Source organism: Cervus elaphus, chromosome 20 (genome assembly GCF_910594005.1).
Source record: "Cervus elaphus chromosome 20, mCerEla1.1, whole genome shotgun sequence".
Classification (NCBI taxonomy): domain Eukaryota; kingdom Metazoa; phylum Chordata; class Mammalia; order Artiodactyla; family Cervidae; genus Cervus; species Cervus elaphus.
This window is the reverse complement of record NC_057834.1, coordinates 49884277-49904677: the sequence shown is the minus strand read 5'-3', so window position 1 is coordinate 49904677 and position 20401 is coordinate 49884277. Positions and strand designations below refer to the sequence as shown.

The 20401-nt window shown below is 35.3% G+C and overlaps 1 protein-coding gene across 1 annotated transcript in view; it reads left to right on the top strand.

Moving 5' to 3' along the window:
* Nucleotides 1-20401, top strand: part of MAN1A2 (mannosidase alpha class 1A member 2) — a 156295-nt gene that overhangs the window by 68938 nt on the left and 66956 nt on the right. The window contains exons 5-6 of the mRNA XM_043875727.1: nt 1220-1300; nt 19831-19925. Of these exons, the coding sequence (XP_043731662.1) occupies nt 1220-1300; nt 19831-19925 (176 nt within the window). The remainder of the gene's footprint in view (nt 1-1219; nt 1301-19830; nt 19926-20401) is intronic.

The following is a 20401-nucleotide window of genomic DNA, read 5'->3' as shown; positions in this document are numbered from 1 at the left end:
GCAGTATGCTTTATATTGGGAATATATGAAGTAATATAAATACTTTGCTTTTGAGGATGGAATAACAGTTTATGTTATTAAAATAATTATATTGTGAAAGTTCTGTATTAGAGAATTATGCTTGTGTTAGCAAATGATGTCTTCTGCCTGTGAATATTGGAAAGACTTCAGGGTAATATATATTTCCTTTTAATTTTTATTTAAAAGTTAATTAGAAATATTATTTTTCTATTAGTCACTTTTGTATATTCTGTGGATTCTTTGGTCATGTTCTTCGCCACTTCTTTACTTTTCTTTCCATGCATTAGAATCTTTCTCAGCAATATCTTTATCCATATCTAAATACAAACCTGTAGACTATATGTGGTAAGTTATTCTATATTTGTGGCAGATATCCTTCCATTTGTTTCTTGCCTTTTAATTTTGTTCATGATTTTTTTGTTATAGGTAATTTTCATTATGGGGAAATTCATGTCTTTCTGTCATTATTTGTTATCAGTGCAATTGATTATATACTTACAAAGTACCTGCTTTCTCAAGGGAGTACAGATATATTGTACTGTACACATTTTCTCCTACTTTTTTTGGTACTTCTGTGTCTACTTCTAAATTATTTTGATTTCATTTTGATAAATATGTGTATATCATATATAAGAGTCAAATCAATTTCTCATCTAGGAGTCAGGTTTTCAACATTGTTAATTGAAAAAATCTATCATCTTGTCATTACTTTTTGGTACCTCCTTTAACATTGATTAAGTTATACATACTAGAAAAGTATTTAAAATTCATGAGAAGAGATAGAAGTAAAAATGGACATACAGTTTACTGAATATATATTATAGTGTAGTGAATATAGCATAGAACAGAAAGGGACCAGTAGATTGAGCACTATTTCAAAATTTAAGAAATGGAGGCTTTCATGAGGGAGAATAGTCCACAGCATCAAATATCTTGCTAATTTCATAATCATATGTAAGGCACATGAAAATGGCCCATTGGTTATGGCAACCAGGAAGCTGTGCTGATAGCAGTAGAAGAGTTTCAGTAGCATTAACAAATGGGAGGTGAGATTTCAGTTGCATGAGAAATGAAGATGTAGAAAGTGGAAAAAAATATTCTCCCCAGTGTGTTTGTGAGAAACATATGAAGTATTGAAGATATTTTGAAACCTTTACAGCTTTGTGTATATGTGAGCATTTTCAATATGTTTTCACAGAATTCAGAAGTGTCTGTTTTTGAAGTCAACATTCGATTTATTGGAGGCTTGCTTGCAGCGTATTACCTTTCAGGAGAGGAGGTGAGCAAAATCAAGTAATAAATTGTTTGGGGAAAAAGGTTGTGAATGAAATTTAGTAAAATGAAATATTTCCCTAGCATCTTTTTAAATTGTCTAATATTGAACTAATCTACAGGTTTGCTGAAATAACTAGATCTTCAGATAGAGCTCTGTTCCTTGGGGATAATGATTTTTTCATTTTGAGAATATCAGTAAGACAAATTTATCACACATCCTAACATTACATACGCTGTGTCTCCTCTGTAGGAGTAATCCTCTAGAATTTGCCGTTTCAGTTAATTACATGTTTGAAACAAAAGGAGAAAATGAATTAATAAGATTAGAATTAAGGAATGAATCAGTAAGAATGAATGTGGATCCTCCTAAGTCCAAAAATTTTGTTAAAAGTGCCTATTTGGAAATTGAACACAATTTATTGCTGTAAATTAAAAAAATAAAACAGCAACAACTCTAAATTCTCCTTTTTGGAAGTCTTGGACTGAAATTCGGTTGGTTTGAAATAGAGACCATTATTTATATTTTTAAGTACTCCTTGTTAAAGGTGTACTTACTTGTTGAGTATGTTTCAAGTACTCCTTGTTAAAGGTGATTTTTGGAAATGATGGTTCTGTACTTTGAGAAATTCTGACCCAGCTTTTAGAGTTTAGAGTTTCTCAAAGTACAGAACCATCATTTCCAAAAATCACCTTTAACAAAGAGTGCTTGAAACATCCTTAACAAGTACACCACCTCACTTTTATCAATAAAATCATAGTAAGTTAATAGGATTTTTTTGTCAGACTTATTGAAGTGTTACTTACACAGTAAAATTCACTCACTTTAGTGTATACTTTCATGAATTTTGACAGTGTGTACAATCTAGTAAGCACAAGTAAGATATAGAGGAATTTATCATCCCATAAAATTCCCTTTTATCATTACCACCAGCCTCTGGTAACAATTGATAGGTTTTCCATTCTTACAGAGGGGAGTACTGGCTTCTTTCTGTAGTACAGTGCATTTGAGATTTATTTATGTATTTAGTAGTTTTTTTTTTTTTAACTGCTGTATATAGTATCGCATTGTGTGACTCTAAGGTAGTTATCCATTCACCAGTGGATTTGTTTTAGTTTTGGAGGTTATGAATAAAGCCACTATAAATATTTGCATTTTAGGTTTCTGTAGTATCATAAATTTTTATGTCTCTTGGGTAAATATCTAGACGTGGGATTGCTGGATCAAATGGTTAGTAAACTTTGGAAGAACTCACCAGACTCTTTTTCCAACAATTGTCTTCTATCATGACTCGTATTTGCTATTGAGAGTTTCTTTATTATTTTTAGCTATAGGTGTGTAGTAGTATCTCATTGTGGTCTTATTTTTCTTCTCTCTAATGACAAAGCATGTTGAGCACCTTTTCATGTTTTGTCATTCATATATCTTTTTTAATTGTTCTGTCTTTAGCCATTAAATTTTGTTTGTTTTCTTATTTTTGGATGTTGAGAGTTTTTTTGGTATATTGTGGACTTAGGACTTTATGACCTGTGTGTTTTCAAGTATTTTCTCTCTGTGGCTTTTCTGTGACTTAACAGTATCTTTTGAAGAACTGAAGTTGTCATATCTTGAATTAGTCCAGTTTATCAGTTTTATCTTTTATGGTTCATGTATTTGATATTTTGTTTAAGAAATGTTTGCCTAATCCAAGGTCACAGAAATTATCTCTTAATTTTCTTCTAAATGTGTTATGGTTTTACTTTATTATACTTTTAAATCTATAGTTCATTTTGAGTTAAATTTTACATGCTGTGAGGTAGAGATTGGGATTCATCTCTTTCCATATAGATATACAAAAATTTTAGCACCATTGCTAGAATTTGAAAATCCAACCATTGTTGAAAAGACTGGTCATTCTCTATTTAATTGATTTTGTACCTTTTTCGAAACTAATTGACCGTATATGAAATCTATTGACCAAGTGTGGGTGTACTTCTAGACTCTGTTCTGTTGATCTGTATGTCTGTCCTTTTGCTGTTACCATTCTGTGTTCATAATTATGGATTTATAGAATTGAAATCATGGTCTTTATGGTCTCATAATTAGGTTGCATGAATCCTACAACTTTGTTCCTTTTCAGAATTATTTTGGCTATTCTAGTTTTATTTTCTATATAAACTTTAGAATCAGGCTCCTGACTGCCACAAAATAATCTTACTGGAATTTTGGTTGGGATTATATTGAGTCTGTCGGTAAGTTTAAGGAAAATTGATATCTTCCAGTGCATGAACATAACATATTTCTACATTTATTTAGTTCTTTAATTTTGTTTGTTGGTATTCCTAGATTTTACAGATCTTATATATATTTTGATGGGTTTATAATTCGTTTCTTGATGCTATTAAAAGTGGTACTGCATTTTTAAATTTTAATTACTGTTTGTCCAATGTCAGTGTATATAAATACAATTGATTTAAAACAGCTTTTAATAAAAGCTTAAGTTTGCAGCTGGCTCAGGACATTTTTTTCTTCTCTGAATAACTTTTCTGATGCTATCATTTTTTTTAAAAAGTGGTAAAATGTACATAATGTAATAGAATAGCATTCACATTGTTGTGCACTGTGCAGTTGATTTTTACATTGACCTTGTGGCCTGAGATTACCCTATATTAGCTAGTTAATTTTAGTCACTTTTAAATGGATTTTAATAGGTTCTTTGGGGCTTCCCTGGTGGCTCAGCAGTAAAGAATCTGATTGCCATTGCAGGAGACATGGGTTTGCTCCCTAGGTAAGTGGCAACCCACTCCAGTATTCTTGCCTGGGAAATCCCATGGACAGAGGAGCCTAGTGGGCTACATGTAGTCCATGGGGTCGAAAAGAGGTGGACACAACTTAGTGATCTTTTCCTTCCTTCCTTTCAATAGATTCTTTGGGAATTTCTTTTTAAAGAATCATGTCATCAGGGAACAGAGGTGTTTTATTTCTCTATCTAGAGAACTGTTTTATTTGTATAGTTCTTTTATTTTTTCTTTTTCTTACCTAGAACCTACACTAAATACAAAGTTAAATGGGAGTGATGAGAGTGTATTCCTTGTCTGGTTCCTGATATGAGGGGAAGAGCATTTAGTTTTTCACCATTAAGCATAATGGGTTTTTTGGTAGATGCCCTTCATCATCTTGAAGAAATTCCCTGCCATTCCTTTTTGCTGAGATTTTAAAACTCATGAATAGGTATTGAATGTTGTCAAATGTTTTTGGTGTTTAATTAGATGATTATATGATGTTTCTTCTTTATTTGTTGATAATGTGAATTATACTAGTTGATTTTTGAAATCACCTTGCATTTTGTGGAAGAAATCCCACTTGGTCATGCTGTATTATCTTCTTTAAATATTGCTGGAATTGATTTGATAATGCATTGTTGAGAATTTTTTGCATGTATGTTCATATGAGATATTGATCTGTAGTTTAAATATCTATATGTATGTATGTGTTTGGTATAAGAGTAATGCTGATGATGTAAAATGAGTTTAGAAGTGTTTCTTTCTACTGGAGAAGTTTGTGTATTGTTGTTTAGTCTCTCAGTTGTGTCTGACTCTGTGATCCCATGGACTGTAGCCCACCAGGCTCCTTTGTCCAGGGGATTTCCCAGGCGAGGATACTAGAGGGGGTTTCCATTTCCTGCTCCAGTGTTTGGTAGAACTTCCCAGTGAAACCAGGTGAGGTTGGAGTTTTTTGTTTTTTTCCCACTAAGTTTTACAATGTATGTATTCAGTTTCTTTGGTAGATACAGTACTATTCAGGTTTTTTCTTCTTAGGTGGCTTTTGTAAGCTTGTGTGGCTCTTGTTGTTTATTTCAGGGAATGTGTTTCCTCTAAATTGTGGACATAATGTTGTTGTAATACTTTGTTATTATCCTTTTCATATCTGTAGGGTCTTTAGTAATGTTCCCTGTTTCATTGTCTCTTTGGTTGTCAGTCTGGCTACAAAGTGTATTATTATTTCAGGCTTCCCTGGTGGCTCAGGTGGTAAAGCGTCTGCCTGCAATGCAGGAGACCTGGGTTCAATCCCTGGGTCGGGAAGATCCCCTGGAGAAGGGAATGGCAACCCACTCCAGTATTCTGGCCTGGAGAATCCCATGGACAGAGGAGCCTAGTGGGCTCCAGTCTATGGGGTTTTCATCTTCTCTTTGGCTGTCAGTCTGGCTACAAGTGTATTAATATTATTATTTCAGAGAATTAGTTTTTGTTTCATTGATTTTTCTCTACTTTTGTGTGTTCAATTTTATTAATTTTGCTTTTATCTTTATTTCTGCTTTCTTTGGGGTTAAGTTGCACCTTTTTCCCTATTTTTCCCCCCACAGTTTCTTATGGTTGAAGCTTGTTAGATCATTAGTATGACACCTTTTCTTATTTTATTTGTTTCTATCTTTTTACTGAAGTAGTGTTCACTTACAGTATTCTGTTAGTTTCAGATGTACACATAGTAATACAATATTTTTATAGCATATACGTCATCAAAGTTATTTTAAGGTATTGACTATATTCCCTGTGCTGTACATTACATCCTTGTAACTTAATTTTTTCCTAGTAGTCTATAAGCATTAATAATCAAAGATTTGCTTCTCAGCCTTGCTTTAGTTGCATCCTATGAATTTTGATATGTTTTTGTTTTCCTTTTATTCAAAATATTTTCTCATTTCTCTTCCTTTTTATTGCTGAGTTATTTAGAAGTATACTGTTAAATTTCCAGGTATTTGAGAATTTACCACATATCTTTGTTACTTATTTCTAGTTTGCTTAATGGGCAATGAATAGAGGAAAAAATCTGTTGTTTGTCAAAGCTTGTTTCATGAGCTTTCATATTTCATGAGCTTTTTTCCTATTTACAGAATATGGTCTATCAAAAAAATGTGTGCCTGAAAAGATGTTTATTCTGCTGTGTGGTTGGGTTAAAACTTCAGTTAGGTCAAACTGGATAATTATGTTGCTCAGAACTCCTGTAAATATACTAATTTTCTGTTTACTTGTTCTGTCAAATACTAAGTTTTGGAGTCTTGAAGTCTCTGACTAAAATTATGGATTTGTTTGTTTCTCATTTCAGTCCTGTCAGTTTTTACTTTATGTATTTTGGAGATCTGTTCTTAAGTGTGTACATATTTAGGATTGTTATGTCTCCTTAGTAAATCTGTTTTTTTTATTATTTTAAAGTTTTTCTCTTTATCCCTGTTCATATTCTCTCTTATCTTTAGTTTGTCTGATTCTGTTATAGTTACTCTTTCTTTCAGGTAATGTCATATGGTCTATCTTCTAACCTATGTGGTCTACTTTTGAGCGTGTTGGAGGCATTTTTCATCACTATTTTATCTTGATTTTTAAAATTATTATTTCTGATATTTCGTTTGACCTTTACAGTTTTCATTACTCTGCTGAAATTCCTCACTGTCTTTATGCATGTTTTCCACCTTATCTACTAGGTCTTTTAACATAGTAATTATAGTCATTTAAAATTCTTTATGATTATTTCAACCTCTTTGAGTCTGGATTGTCAGTTGCTTTGTCTCTAGAAAGTGGATTAACTTTTCTTGCTTTCTTTAGTGTTTAATAATATTTTGTTTAATACAAAATACCGTGTATGGATGGGATGGTAAAGACTGAGTTTAATAACATTTGTGCCGGAATAGCATGTCTGTGTTGCTAGTGCTAGGAGCTGAGTAAGTTTAGTCGAAGTTGAAACAGGTTTGGGACTTTCATTGCTAAGATTACCTGCAGTGTATCACTGGCTTCAAATTCCTCTCACACTACCTTGTAATTACAGTGAGCCTGTTTTGCAGGCAAGTCTTTCTTGATGCCCTTGCTCTACCCTCTACTTCAGGTGTTCGCTGCATGCCTGTGCCTCAGAGAGGGTCTGCCTCTACAGCCTGTCCCTCTCCCAGCCATGAACCGCTGTTACTTGCTACTCCATTCTTCCTAGTCTTTACCAGGTTAAACATTATATGATGTCATTGAGATAGAGCATTTTTTTCTTATTTCATGCTTGTCTGACTATGTAGAGGAAATAGGAAATTTTTTGTGTGTGGTTGACTAATTTTTATACCAAAAGGCATATGATTCAAAGTTAATTATGAACGACTTATGTAAAAGAAACCTCGGCCTCTGTTTCATTAGGCTGTTTATCTGAAGGTTGAAACAAAGTGTTGAAGTTTTGGTTGCTCTTGTCACAGGAGAACACTAAAATGCTGAAAAAGTATGCAATGTTACCAGTATTTCCACTTTTGTAGTTTTAATACCTCAGACTTCAGGAGGAAACACTGTGAGCTGTGGGTTTGAGTCTCTACTCTGCCTCCCTTTCATAATGGTTATTTGTCAAGCTGTTTCCCTCCTGTAATTTAAGTTTTGTTATCTATAAAAGAATGAAAGAGTTCACCTGAGATTTGTTGTGGGGATTAAATTATTCAAAAGTGCCTAGCAATATTATCTGATACTACTTTATTTTTCCTCCTCCTTGGATTTTTTCCTGTACGGTAAATATACTGTTTGGGAAATCCTTTTACTTAATTGAAAATAGATTGTTGTTGTTTAGTCACTAAGTCTTGTCCAGCTTAGTGAGAAAATTATTTCACTTAATTGAAAATAGATTGTTAGTGTTTAGTCACTACGTCGTGTCTGATTCTCTGTAACTCCATGGGCTGCAGCCTACCAGACTTCTCTGTCCATGGAGTTCCCATGCAAGAATACAAGAGTGGATTGCCATTTTCTTCTTTAGGGAATATTGCTGACCCAGGGAGGAATTGAACCCGTGTTTCCTGCATCGCAGGCAGATTCTTTACTGCTGAGCTACCATAGAAGCTCCTTGAAAACAGATGAAAGTGAAAGTGAAGCTGCTCAGTTGTGTCTGATTCTTTGCAACCCCATGGACTGTAGCCTACCAGGCTCCTCTGTCCATGGGATTTTCCAGGCAAGAGTACTGCAGTGGGTTGCCATTTCCTTCTCCAGAGGATCTTCCCGACCCAGGGACCGAACCTCGGTCTCCCACATTGTAGGCAGACTCTTTACTGTCTGAGCGACCAGGGAAGTCTGATATCTGAAAACAGATATCATAAGTTAATTTCTTTGAATGGAGTTTACTGTCCATAAAAGTAAGAACATGTTTTACTTTTCTTTCTCATAAAATCAGATTTTACTGACCATTTTACTTTTCTACTTCATCATTTTACATTGAAAGCTCTGATCCATGTCTGTTCCAGGAAACAAACAATAAATCCTTGAGATCTGTTAATAATAAATAAAATATTGAATATAAGATTATTCTAATACTAGATAGATAATAAATCCCTATATCTCACATAAGACAGAAAATTAGCTATAATTTATAACATGCCAAAGTAACTTTATTATATTTAGGAAGAGTGTAACTAGAATAAAGAACATTTTGCATACATTCTATTAATATGTTCTTGTATGGTGAGCCAAATGAGGGTTATATGCTGTCCTAACAAAGTGTTCCTCTGTCCTATGATTTATTAATATTATAAATGTGAAGCTTTATCATTTTATTTTCTCAGAACAAGACTATTTATTTTAAATATTCACAAGTTAAAAAATCTTGATGATTTATTATGTTTACTTGATGCTAGCCTCAAATATATGACATTTCTTTAACAGTATTGTCTCTTCTCATTTTTTAATGGTTATCAAAGTGGTATCCTTTCCTGAGTAAGATAATAATGTAATTTATGTGGATAACAACATCTGAAATCTGTCAGATAAAATAGAGAAATGGTTATGTAAAGTTTAAGACATGTTTCACAGAATATAAAAACAAAATAAACAGCATCAACAGCCAAATTTTTCTTTACTAAAACAGAAATGTGTACTTTGTTGTCTGTAGGTAAGGTCATTTCTGAAAAGGTTCAGGGATATTTTCTAAGACAAATAGAGGCCCCTTATTTTGCCCTAAAGTTCTAAATAAAAAAGTGAAACAATAGAGTATTAATTTTTCTTGGTTTAAATGTTAGTCATAATTGTCCTTATTGCACTAATTTTAATTTTATTTTTGCGTTAGAAGTTACTGCAAATTACAGGAAAAAAATTGTTAAAAATTCAAACACATGGAGGCTAAATAACACGCTTCTGAATAACCAACAAATCATAGAAGAAATCAAAAAAGAAATCAAAATATGTATAGAAATGAATGAAAATGAAAACACAACAACCCAAAACCTATGGGACACTGTAAAAGCAGTGCTAAGGGGAAGGTTCATAGCATTACAGGCTTCCATCAAGAAACAAGAAAAAAGCCAAATAAATAACCTAACTCTACACCTAAAGCAATTAGAGAACAAAGAAATGAAGAACCCCAGGGTTAGCAGAATGAAAGAAATCTTAAAAATCAGGGCAGAAATAAATGCAAAAGAAACTAAAGAGACCATAGCAAAAATCAACAAAGCTAAAAGCTGGTTTTTTGAAAAAATAAACAAAATTGACAAACCATTAGCAAGACTCATTAAGAAACAAAGAGAGAAGAACCAAATTAACAAAATTAGAAATGAAAATGGAGAGATCACAACAGACAACACTGAAATACAAAGGATCATAAGAGACTACTACCAGCAGCTCTATGCCAATAAAATGGACAACTTGGAAGAAATGGACAAATTCTTAGAAAAGTATAACTTTCCAAAACTGAACCAGGAAGAAATAGAAGATCTTAACAGACCCATCACAAGCAAGGAAATCAAAACTGTAATTAAAAATCTTCCAGCAACCAAAAGCCCAGGACCAGATGGCTTCACAGCTGAATTCTACCAAAAATTTAGAGAAGAGCTAACACCTATCTTACTCAAACTCTTCCAGAAAATTGCAGATGAAGGTAAGCTTCCAAACTCATTCTATGAGGCCACCATCACCCTAATTCCAAAACCAAAGATGCCACAAAAAAAGAAAACTACAGGCCAATATCACTGATGAACATAGATGCAAAAATCCTTAACAAAATTCTAGCAAACAGAATCCAACAACATATTAAAAAAATCATCCATCATGACCAAGTGGGCTTTAGCCCAGGAATGCAAGGATTCTTTAATATCCGCAAATCAATCAATGTAATACACCACATTAACAAATTGAAAGATAAAAACCATATGATTATCTCAATAGATGCAGAGAAAGCCTTTGACAAAATTCAACACTCATTTATGATTAAAACTCTCCAAAAAGCAGGAATAGAAGGAACATACCTCAACATAATAAAAGCTATATATGACAAACCCACAGCAAGCATCACCCTCAATGGTGAAAAATTGAAAGCATTTCCCCTGAAATCAGGAACAAGACAAGGGTGCCCACTCTCACCACTACTATTCAACATAGTGTTGGAAGTTTTGGCCACAGCCATCAGAGCAGAAAAAGAAGTAAAAGGAATCCAGATAGGAAAAGAAGAAGTGAAACTCTCACTGTTTGCAGATGACATGATCCTCTACATAGAAAACCCTAAAGACTCTACCAGAAAATTACTAGAGCTAATCAACGAATATAGTAAAGTTGCAGGATATAAAATTAACACACAGAAATCCCTTGCATTCCTATATACTAACAATGAAAAAACAGAAAGAGAAATTAAGGAAACAATACCATTCACCATTGCAACAAAAAGAAGAAAATACTTAGGAGTATATCTGCCTAAAGAAACAAAAGACCTATACATAGAAAACTATAAAACACTGATGAAAGAAATCAAAGAGGACACAAACAGATGGAGAAACATACCGTGTTCATGGATTGGAAGAATCAATATTGTCAAAATGGCTATTCTACCCAAAGCAATCTATAGATTCAATGCAATCCCTATCAAGCTACCAACGGTATTTTTCACAGAACTAGACCAAAGAATTTCACAATTTGTATGGAAATACAAAAAACCTCCAATAGCCAAAGTAATCTTGAGAAAGAAGAATGGAACTGGAGGAATCAACCTGCCTGACTTCAGACTCTACTACAAAGCCACAGTCATCAAGACAGTATGGTACTGGCAGAAAGACAGAAATATAGATCAATGGAACAGAATAGAAAGCCCAGAGATAAATCCACGAACCTATGGACACCTTATCTTTGACAAAGGAGGCAAGGATATACAATGGAAAAAAGACAACATCTTCAACAAGTGGTGCTGGGAAAACTGGTCAACCACTTGTAAAAGAATGAAACTAGAACACTTTCTAACACCATACACAAAAATAAACTCAAAATGGATTAAAGATCTAAATGTAAGACCAGAAACTATAAAACTAGAGGAGAACATAGGCAAAACACTCTCCGACATAAATCACGGCAAGATCCTCTATGACCCACCTCCCAGAATATTGGAAATAAAAGCAAAACTAAACAAATGGGACCTAATGAAACTTAAAAGCTTTTGCACAACAAAGGAAACTATAAGTAAGGTGAAAAGACAGCCCTCAGATTGGGAGAAAATAATAGCAAATGAAGAAACAGACAAAGGATTAATCTCAAAAATATACAAGCAACTCCTGCAGCTCAATTCCAGAAAAATAAATGACCCAATCAAAAAATGGGCCAGAGAACTAAACAGACATTTCTCCAAAGAAGCCATACAGATGGCTAACAAACACATGAAAAGATGCTCAACATCACTCATTATTAGAGAAATGCAAATCAAAACCACAATGAGGTACCATTACATGCCAGTCAGGATGGCTGCTATCCAAAAGTCTACAAGCAATAAATGCTGGAGAGGGTGTGGAGAAAAGGGAACCCTCTTACACTGTTGGTGGGAATGCAAACTAGTACAGCCGCTATGGAAAACAGTGTGGAGATTTCTTAAAAAACTGGAAATAGAACTGCCATATGACCCAGCAATCCCACTTCTGGGCATACACACTGAGGAAACCAGATCTGAAAGAGACACGTGCACCCCAATGTTCATCGCAGCACTATAATAGCCAGGACATGGAAGCAACCTAGATGCCCATCAGCAGATGAATGGATAAGGAAGCTGTGGTACATATACACCATGGAATATTACTCAGCTGTTAAAAAGAATTCATTTGAATCAGTCCTAATGAGGTGGATGAAACTGGAGCCCCTTATACAGAGTGAAGTAAGCCAGAAAGATAAAGAACATTACAGCATACTAACACATATATATGGAATTTAGAAAGATGGTAACGATAACCCTATATGCAAAACAGAAAAAGAGACACAGAAATACAGAACAGACTTTTGAACTCTGTGGGAGAATGTGAGGGTGGGATATTTCAAAAGAACAGCATGTATACTATCTATGGTGAAACAGATCACCAGCCCAGGTGGGATGCATGAGACAAGTGCTCGGGCCTGGTGCACTGGGAAGACCCAGAGGAATCGGGTGGAGAGGGAGGTGGGAGGGGGGGAGGTGGGAGGGGGGATCGGGATGGGGAATACGTGTAAATCTATGGCTGATTGATATCAATGTATGACAAAACCCACTGAAATGTTGTGAAGTAATTAGCCTCCAACTAATAAAAAAAAAAATAATAATAATAATAAAAAAGAAGTTGCTGCAATTTCCATTTAAAATCTGACCTCTGCATTTTCTCTAGATGTGTTGGTAGTTGTACAAAACATTCCACCAAGCTTTGGTATCCCATTTTAAATATACTCCCCAACATTTCATCTTATATGTGTGAGTTCATCTACACATTTGTATACATTCTTACATGTTTAAAGTCACAGTAGTAATACCAATTGACAGTTGATTACAGTTATGATTACCAGTTTGATCAGAAGATAGAGTTTACCATATGATCATCCCAGTAGATGCAGAAAAAGCAGTTGGTGAAATTCAGCATCCATTCATGATAGAAAGTCTCACCAAAATGAGTATAGAGGGAACATACCTCAACATAATAAAAGCCATTTATGACAAATCTACAGGCAACATAGTACTCAATGAAGAAAACTAAAAGTCTTCTGACTAAATTCTGAAACAAGACAAGGATGCCCACTCTTAGCACTTCTGTTCAACAGTGTATTGCAAGTCCTAGCCATAGCAGTCAGACAAGAAAATGAAATAAAAGGTGTCTAAATTGGAAGAGGTAGTAAAATTGTTATTATATGCAGATGGTGTGATACTCTATATATAGAGAGAACCGTAAAGTATCCACACAAAGACTATTAGAACTAATAAATGAACTCAGCAAGGTATCAGGATACATGATTAATATAAAGAAATCTGTTGCATTTCTTCACACTAACAGTGAAATATCAGAAAGTTAAAAATCCTGTTTAAAATCATGTCAGAAGACAGAGTTTAGAGGTACTAGAAATTTAGGTGTAAAATCCAGGACAGAAGAAAGCCACAGAGAGGCCCCAAATTCTGCATGCATTAAACTGTGTGTTTAGACCACATTGTTTTATTTCCCTATGTGGTTTTAGAGCTAAACCTTAATTTTTTGCCTGAAAAACTCTTAACCTTCCACATTCTCTGCCTGGTAAGCACTTAAAAAAGCTTACAGGCTTAAACTTAGAAATGTGTTTGTTAAACAGCTCTATTGAAGTCAATTTATATACAATAAAATGCACCCAGTTTAAAAATATGGTATATAATTATATTTAAATTTTGACAAATGTCTGATATCCTTTTGGAGGGAATACAAATGATACAAACTTTTTGGAAAATAATTAAGCTTCTGTCAAATAAACGTTTAAAATTCTGTGACCCAGTAACCCACTTTAGCAATCTTATTATCTGAAAGTAACAACATGGATACATAAGGCATACTCAGAAGCATTCTTTCACTGCATTAATGTTTCTTACAAATTGTTCCAGTAAAAATAACTGGGAGATTTTACATAATGGATGATGAATACATAAAAGTTTTTTCTATAAATATATGTTTTGGAAATCTTCATTTAAATGTTGAACTTTTAAACACTTTCATCATCTTATTAGTCAAGAGTTGTAGTTGCAGAAAACAATCTATTTTATCTAGTGATTTATTAGAAGGTACTGACCAGCTAACAGAATCTTTGGGAGGGTCATGAAATCAGATATTTTGTTATATAGCTTGAAAACGTGCAGACAGGAGAAATGCTCAAACATCAGTTCAGTTCAGTTCTGTTCAGTTGCTCAGTCGTGACCAACTCTTTGTGACCCCATGGACTGCAGCACGCCAGGCCTCCCTACCCATCACCAGCTCCCGGAGTTTACTCAAGCTCATGTCCATTGAGTCTTTGATGCCATCTAACCATCTCATCCTCTGTTGTCCCCTTCTCCTCCTGCCTTCAATCTTTCCCAGCATCAGGGTCTTTTCAAATGAGTCAGTTCTTCACATCAGGTGGCCAAAGTATTGATTGGAGTTTCAGCTTCAGCATCAGTCCTTCCAATGAATATTCAGGACTGATTTCCTTTAGGATGGACTGGTTGGATCTCCTTGCAGTCCAAGGGACTCTCAAGAGTCTTCTCCAACACCACAGTTCAAAAGCATAAACTCTTTGGTGCTCAGCTTCCTTTACAGTCCAACTCTCACATCCATACATGACCACTGGAAAAACCAAGCTTTGACTAGACAGACGTTTGTTGGCAAAGTAATGTCTCTGCTCTTAATATGCTGTCTAGGTTGGTCATAACTTTTCTTCCAAGGAGCAAGCATCTTTTAAATTCATGGCTGCAGTCACCATCTGCAGTGACTTTGGAGCCCGCCAAAATAGTCTGTCACTGTTTCCACTGTTTCCCTATCTATTTGCCATGAATTGATGGGACCAGATGCCATGATCTTAGTTTTCTGAATGTTGGGTTTTAAGCCAACTTTTTCACTGTCCTCTTTGACTTTCATCCAGAGGCTTTTTAGTTCTTCTTCACTTTCTGCCATAAGCGTGGCATCATTTGCATATCTGAGATTGATATTTTTCCCGGCAATCTCGATTCCAGTTTGTGTTTCATCCATCCCAGCATTTCTCATGATGTACTCTGCATGTAAGTTAAATAAGCAAGGTGACAATATACAGCCTTGACGAACTCCTTTTCCTATTTGGAACCAGTCTGTTGTTCCATGTCCAGTTCTAACTGTTGCTTCCTGACCTGCATACAGATTTCTCAGGAGGCAGGTCAGGTGGTCTGGTATTCCCATCTCTTAAAGAATTTTCCAGTTTATTGTGATCCACACAAAGACTTTGGCATAGTCAATAAAGCAGAAGTAGATTATTTTTTGGAACTCTCTTACTTTTTTGATAATCCAACAGATGTTGGCAGTTTGATCTCTGGTTTCTCTGCCTTTTCTAAAACCAGCTTGAACATCTGGAAGTTCACAGTTCATGTACTGTTGAAGCCTGGCTTGGAGAATTTTGAGTATTACTTTACTAGCATGTGAGATGAGTGCAACTGTGTGGTAGTTTGAGCATTCTTTGGCATTGCCTCATAGTTTGCCCCCAGGTAAATAACAGGGAATGCTTCATTGGTGGCTCAGAGATTAAAGTGTCTGCCTGCAATGCGGGAGACCAGAGTTCGATCCCTGGGTCGGGAAGATCCCCTGAAGAAGGAAATGGCAACCCACTCCAGTATTCTTGCCTGGAGAATCCCATGGACAGAGGAGCCTGGCAGGCTACAGTCCACAGGGTCGGGGTTGCAAAGAGTCAGACACAACTGAGCGACTTCACTTTTCACTTTCAAATAACAGGGAAGGAACACAGCCCCACCCACAACAGAAAATTGGATTAAAGGATTACTGAGCATGGCCCCACCCACCAGAACAAGACCCAATTTCCCCCTCAGTCAGTCTCTCCCATCAGGAAGCTTCCTTAAGCCTCTTATCCTTCTCCATCAGAGAGCAGACAGATTGAAAACCACAGTCACAGAAAACTAACCAATCTGATCACATGGACTGCAGCCTTTTCTGTCTCAGTGAAACTATGAGCTATGCTGTTTAGGGCCACCAAGACAGACGGGTCATGGTGGAGAGTTCTGACTGTGGTCCACTGGAGAAAGGAATGGCAAACCACTTCAGTATTCTTGCCTTGAGAACCCCAAGAACAGCATGAAAAGGCAGAAAGACAGAACACTGAAAGATGAACTCCCCAGGTTGGTAGGTGCCCAATATGCTACTGGAGATCAGTGGAGAAATAACTCCAGAAAGAATGAAGAAACGGAGCCAAAGCAAAAACAACACCCAGTTGTGGATGTGACTGGTGTTGGAAGTAAAGTCCGATACTGTAAATAGCAGTATTGCATAGAAACCTGGAATGGTAGGTCCATGAATCAAGGCAAATTGAAAGTGGTCAGACATGAGATGGCAAGAGTGAACATCGACATTTTAGGAATCAACAAACTAAAATGGACTGGAATGGGTGAAAATAACTTAGATGATCATTATATCTTCTCCTGTGGGCACGAATCCCTTAGAAGAAATGGAGTAGCCATCGTGGTCAACAAAAGAGTCCGAAATGCAGTACTTGGATGCTTAAGCTTACCTTGTGGCTTTTATGGTATGATTCAGACCCATTCCCTCCATTGCCCACATATTATCTTTGAAACTCGGGGCTAGTCATTAGAACTTCTGTCAGAGCTAACATGTAAGAATCAGGCACCTCTGCATGAAAGACCACTGCTTCAAATTGTTTACTTCTTCCATCCAGATATTGCTTATTTATGTATACTTAGCAGTGCCTAGGCCTTATCTTGAAGTTTAGGTGGGATGGAATCTGGGAAATGTTATGTATAGTTTTCCATCCTCTGCAGTGTATGAATTTTGCTTGAAAAGGTATTTGAGTGAGTGTTGAATATTACCACATCATATTAAAAGAAATGAAAATAAAATTGACAGTGAAGTAGCCTTTTTCAACTCTCAGGTTAGCAACGATCAAAAGTTTGAGAACTCTTATGTTAACAAAAGTACAGAGAAACAGCTGGTTATAAATTCTGATTGAAATGTAAATATGTGAGAGGTGTGAACAAGTTGTCATTCAATTCAGTCGCTCAGTCATGTCTGGCTCTTTGCGACCCCATGAACCGCAGCACGCCAGGCCTCCCTGTCCATCACTAACTCCCGGAGTCCACTCATACCCGTGTCCATCGAGTCGGTGATGCCACCCAGCCATCTCATCCTCTGTTGCCCCCTTCTCCTCCTGCCCTCAATCTTTCCCAGCATCAGGGTCTTTTCCAATGAGTCAGCTCTTCACATCAGGTGGCCAAAGTATTGGAGTTTCAGCTTCAGCATCAGTCCTTCCAATGAACACCCAGGACTGATCTCCTTTAGGATGGACTGGTTGGATCTCCTTGTAGTCCAAGTTGGCATTAATTATCGAAATTACGAATGAATGGATCCATAGCTTCAGTAATTTCACTTTTATAATTTATCTTACAGAGGCACATAGTTTTGGAAACATATGTCTATGAATAGAAGATTGATTAAGTAAATTACAGTATTATTTATACAAGGATAAATTCTGCAGCCACTGAAGAGAAAGAGGTGGAATGATATGGAAAGATCTCCAATATACAATAAGTGAAAGAAACAAGTTAAGAACAGAGTATATGATATTGTGTAAACTGTGTAATAGAATTTCTGTTCTGAGAAATGGAAAATGAGAATTTGATGTGACATGCTAGGAGTTATGTATACCTTGGAACTGATTTTAGCACAAAGTATTTACTAGATACTTAAGAAATTAATAGCTATTTGCATTATAGAAGGACTTCTGTGATCAACAGTTAGGACTAGAAAAGAGACTTACCTTTTACTTTGATGCTTTTTAGATTTGTATTTTACACCTGCATTGCATACTAGCTAATTTGTTTTAAATTAGCTGTTGCTGTTGTCTGCCAAAATGTTTCTGAAAATAGGAACTGTAAGGCTGTGGTATGTTTATCATTAAAGATTTTGTATTTTCCTGAATAAGCCTTCTAGGTAAGGAGTTTTTTTTTCTCTCTGACATTGGGGTGGTGCTTTTATTGAGTTTTGTATTATTATTGGTACTATATATGTTAACTGACATAGGTAGTTGAAAATTAGAAAATATGTCAATAATTACTTCTTGAAGTGAAATAAGAATGCTTTCTGTTTAGAAAAAAGCTTATGTTTGTAAGTTATTTTACCATTTGGAATATTAGTTTTACATGTAAAAGATATGATCAGCAAACACATGTCATTAGTGTTAGTTCTTAGTTAAGAACTTGGTCCCTTTGTCCCCCTGGTAAAGTGTGAGATAAAGAAGCAGTGCTGGTCACTAATAACGTAATGTCTCTCTGAGCATGTTAGTCACTCAGTCGTGTCCGACTCTTTGCAACCCCATGGACTGTAGTCCGCCAGGCTTCTCTGTGGGATTCTCCAGGCAAAATATTGGAGTGGGTAGCCATTCCCTTCTCCAGGGGATCTTCCCAACTCAGGGATCCAGCACGAATCTCTCTCATGCAGGCAGTTTCTTTGCCATCTGAGCCACAAGGGAAACCCTCAGTTTCTCTTTACTAACATATAACTGTTAGTAATTTTATGTAGGTATTCAAGGAAGTGGTAAGTTGTAGATGTGTAAGAATATCTAATTTGAAATTCTGCTGAAAGTTTTCTGTTATCTAAGAAAATTTGCAAAATATATTAATGTCATATTGCTTTGTATACTTGCACATACTCCTCTCTAGTTTATACCCCCAGTAATGTAGGTGTGCTTTGTTTAATATCGTCTCAGCTTATAACTTTGATCTAGACCTTGCTTTCAACTTATTTGAAAAATCCAATAATATTTTATCAAAAGTACTTGACCACAGTGAAAAGATGGAACCTTAAATATCGAATGATTTTGAAAGGATAGCCTTGCGACATATAGAAGAACATGCTACTTTTGTTAGCAGGGCATTTTGACTCTCAGTTTTGAGTCTCTAAGTCAGTAGTCTCTAAAATGAGATACATGTTAAGAATATTAGAAATTATACTATAAATGTCTTGGTAATAGTACCTTGGTTTTAAAAGTTTGAGAACCATTGATATTTAGGCAACTTATTGTTTTGTATACCAAAAAAAGCAGTAATTGGAACCAAGGGGTGAAACATTTATAACTCATAAAATAAGCTTGGAATGTGAACTTAAATATTTTCTTTTCTTTTTTTTTAAATAATTGTGGGTGAACCTTGATGGAGAATGTCAAGATATAAATGTGTAAGATATAAACATGATTATAGTAATTAAAGGGCATTTATGAAATAGGGTTGCATCTCTTTCTTTTGTTTTAATATTTGTTCTGAGCTTGATACCATGGATGAATTTCATAGCCTAGTGTTTTTGCTTAGATTTTTTGCCAGCTGAAAATACAGATATTAACACCAAAACCATTCCTTCCCTTTCAATTAATTGTAGTTTCAGGCCATTTCACTTTCAGCTTTTTCTTCACTATCCATCCACTTTACAATAATTTTCTCTGATTGCTGTATACTCCATGGTACCAAGAGATGCCATTTTTCCCTCTGTACTTTCATATATCCAGTACATTGTGGTATGCATCATAGGAGAGATCAGGAAATTTTATTGACAGCAGTAATTTCATAATTTATGAATGTTTGTGTTTTTGTCCCAGATATTCAAGATTAAAGCAGTCCAGTTGGCTGAGAAACTCCTTCCTGCCTTTAACACACCTACGGGAATTCCTTGGGCAATGGTGAATCTGAAAAGGTAAATTCTATTTTTATATGGTTATTCTTGTCCTAGATTTACTAGATTAACTGATTTTTTGAGCCTTCACCATACTTTTTAAGACTTAAAACTGTTTTTCTCTGCATATATACAGAAGGATATTTCTTTCAAGCGTTGCCTGATTTTTAAAATACATTCTTTGTTTAGAAACAGTAAAACTATATTTCATTTCTAATGCTTGTTTCTGTAAGTCTAGATTTCTCTCCCACACCTTTATTGTTACATTATAATTGTTTCTTTAAGATTGCTTATTTATGTCTACTTAGTGCTGGAATGGATTCAAAGTGCTTTCCCTCTCTTCCTTTTTTGTACACTACCCGTTAGTTTTTTTCTAAGTCAGAATAGAACACAACATACCTAAAAATTAGGGCTTCCTGTTGCTGAATGTCTTACTAATGATAAAGGAAGACATAACTCATGACATCAACTTTTCAGTTCAGTTCAGTCGCTCAGTC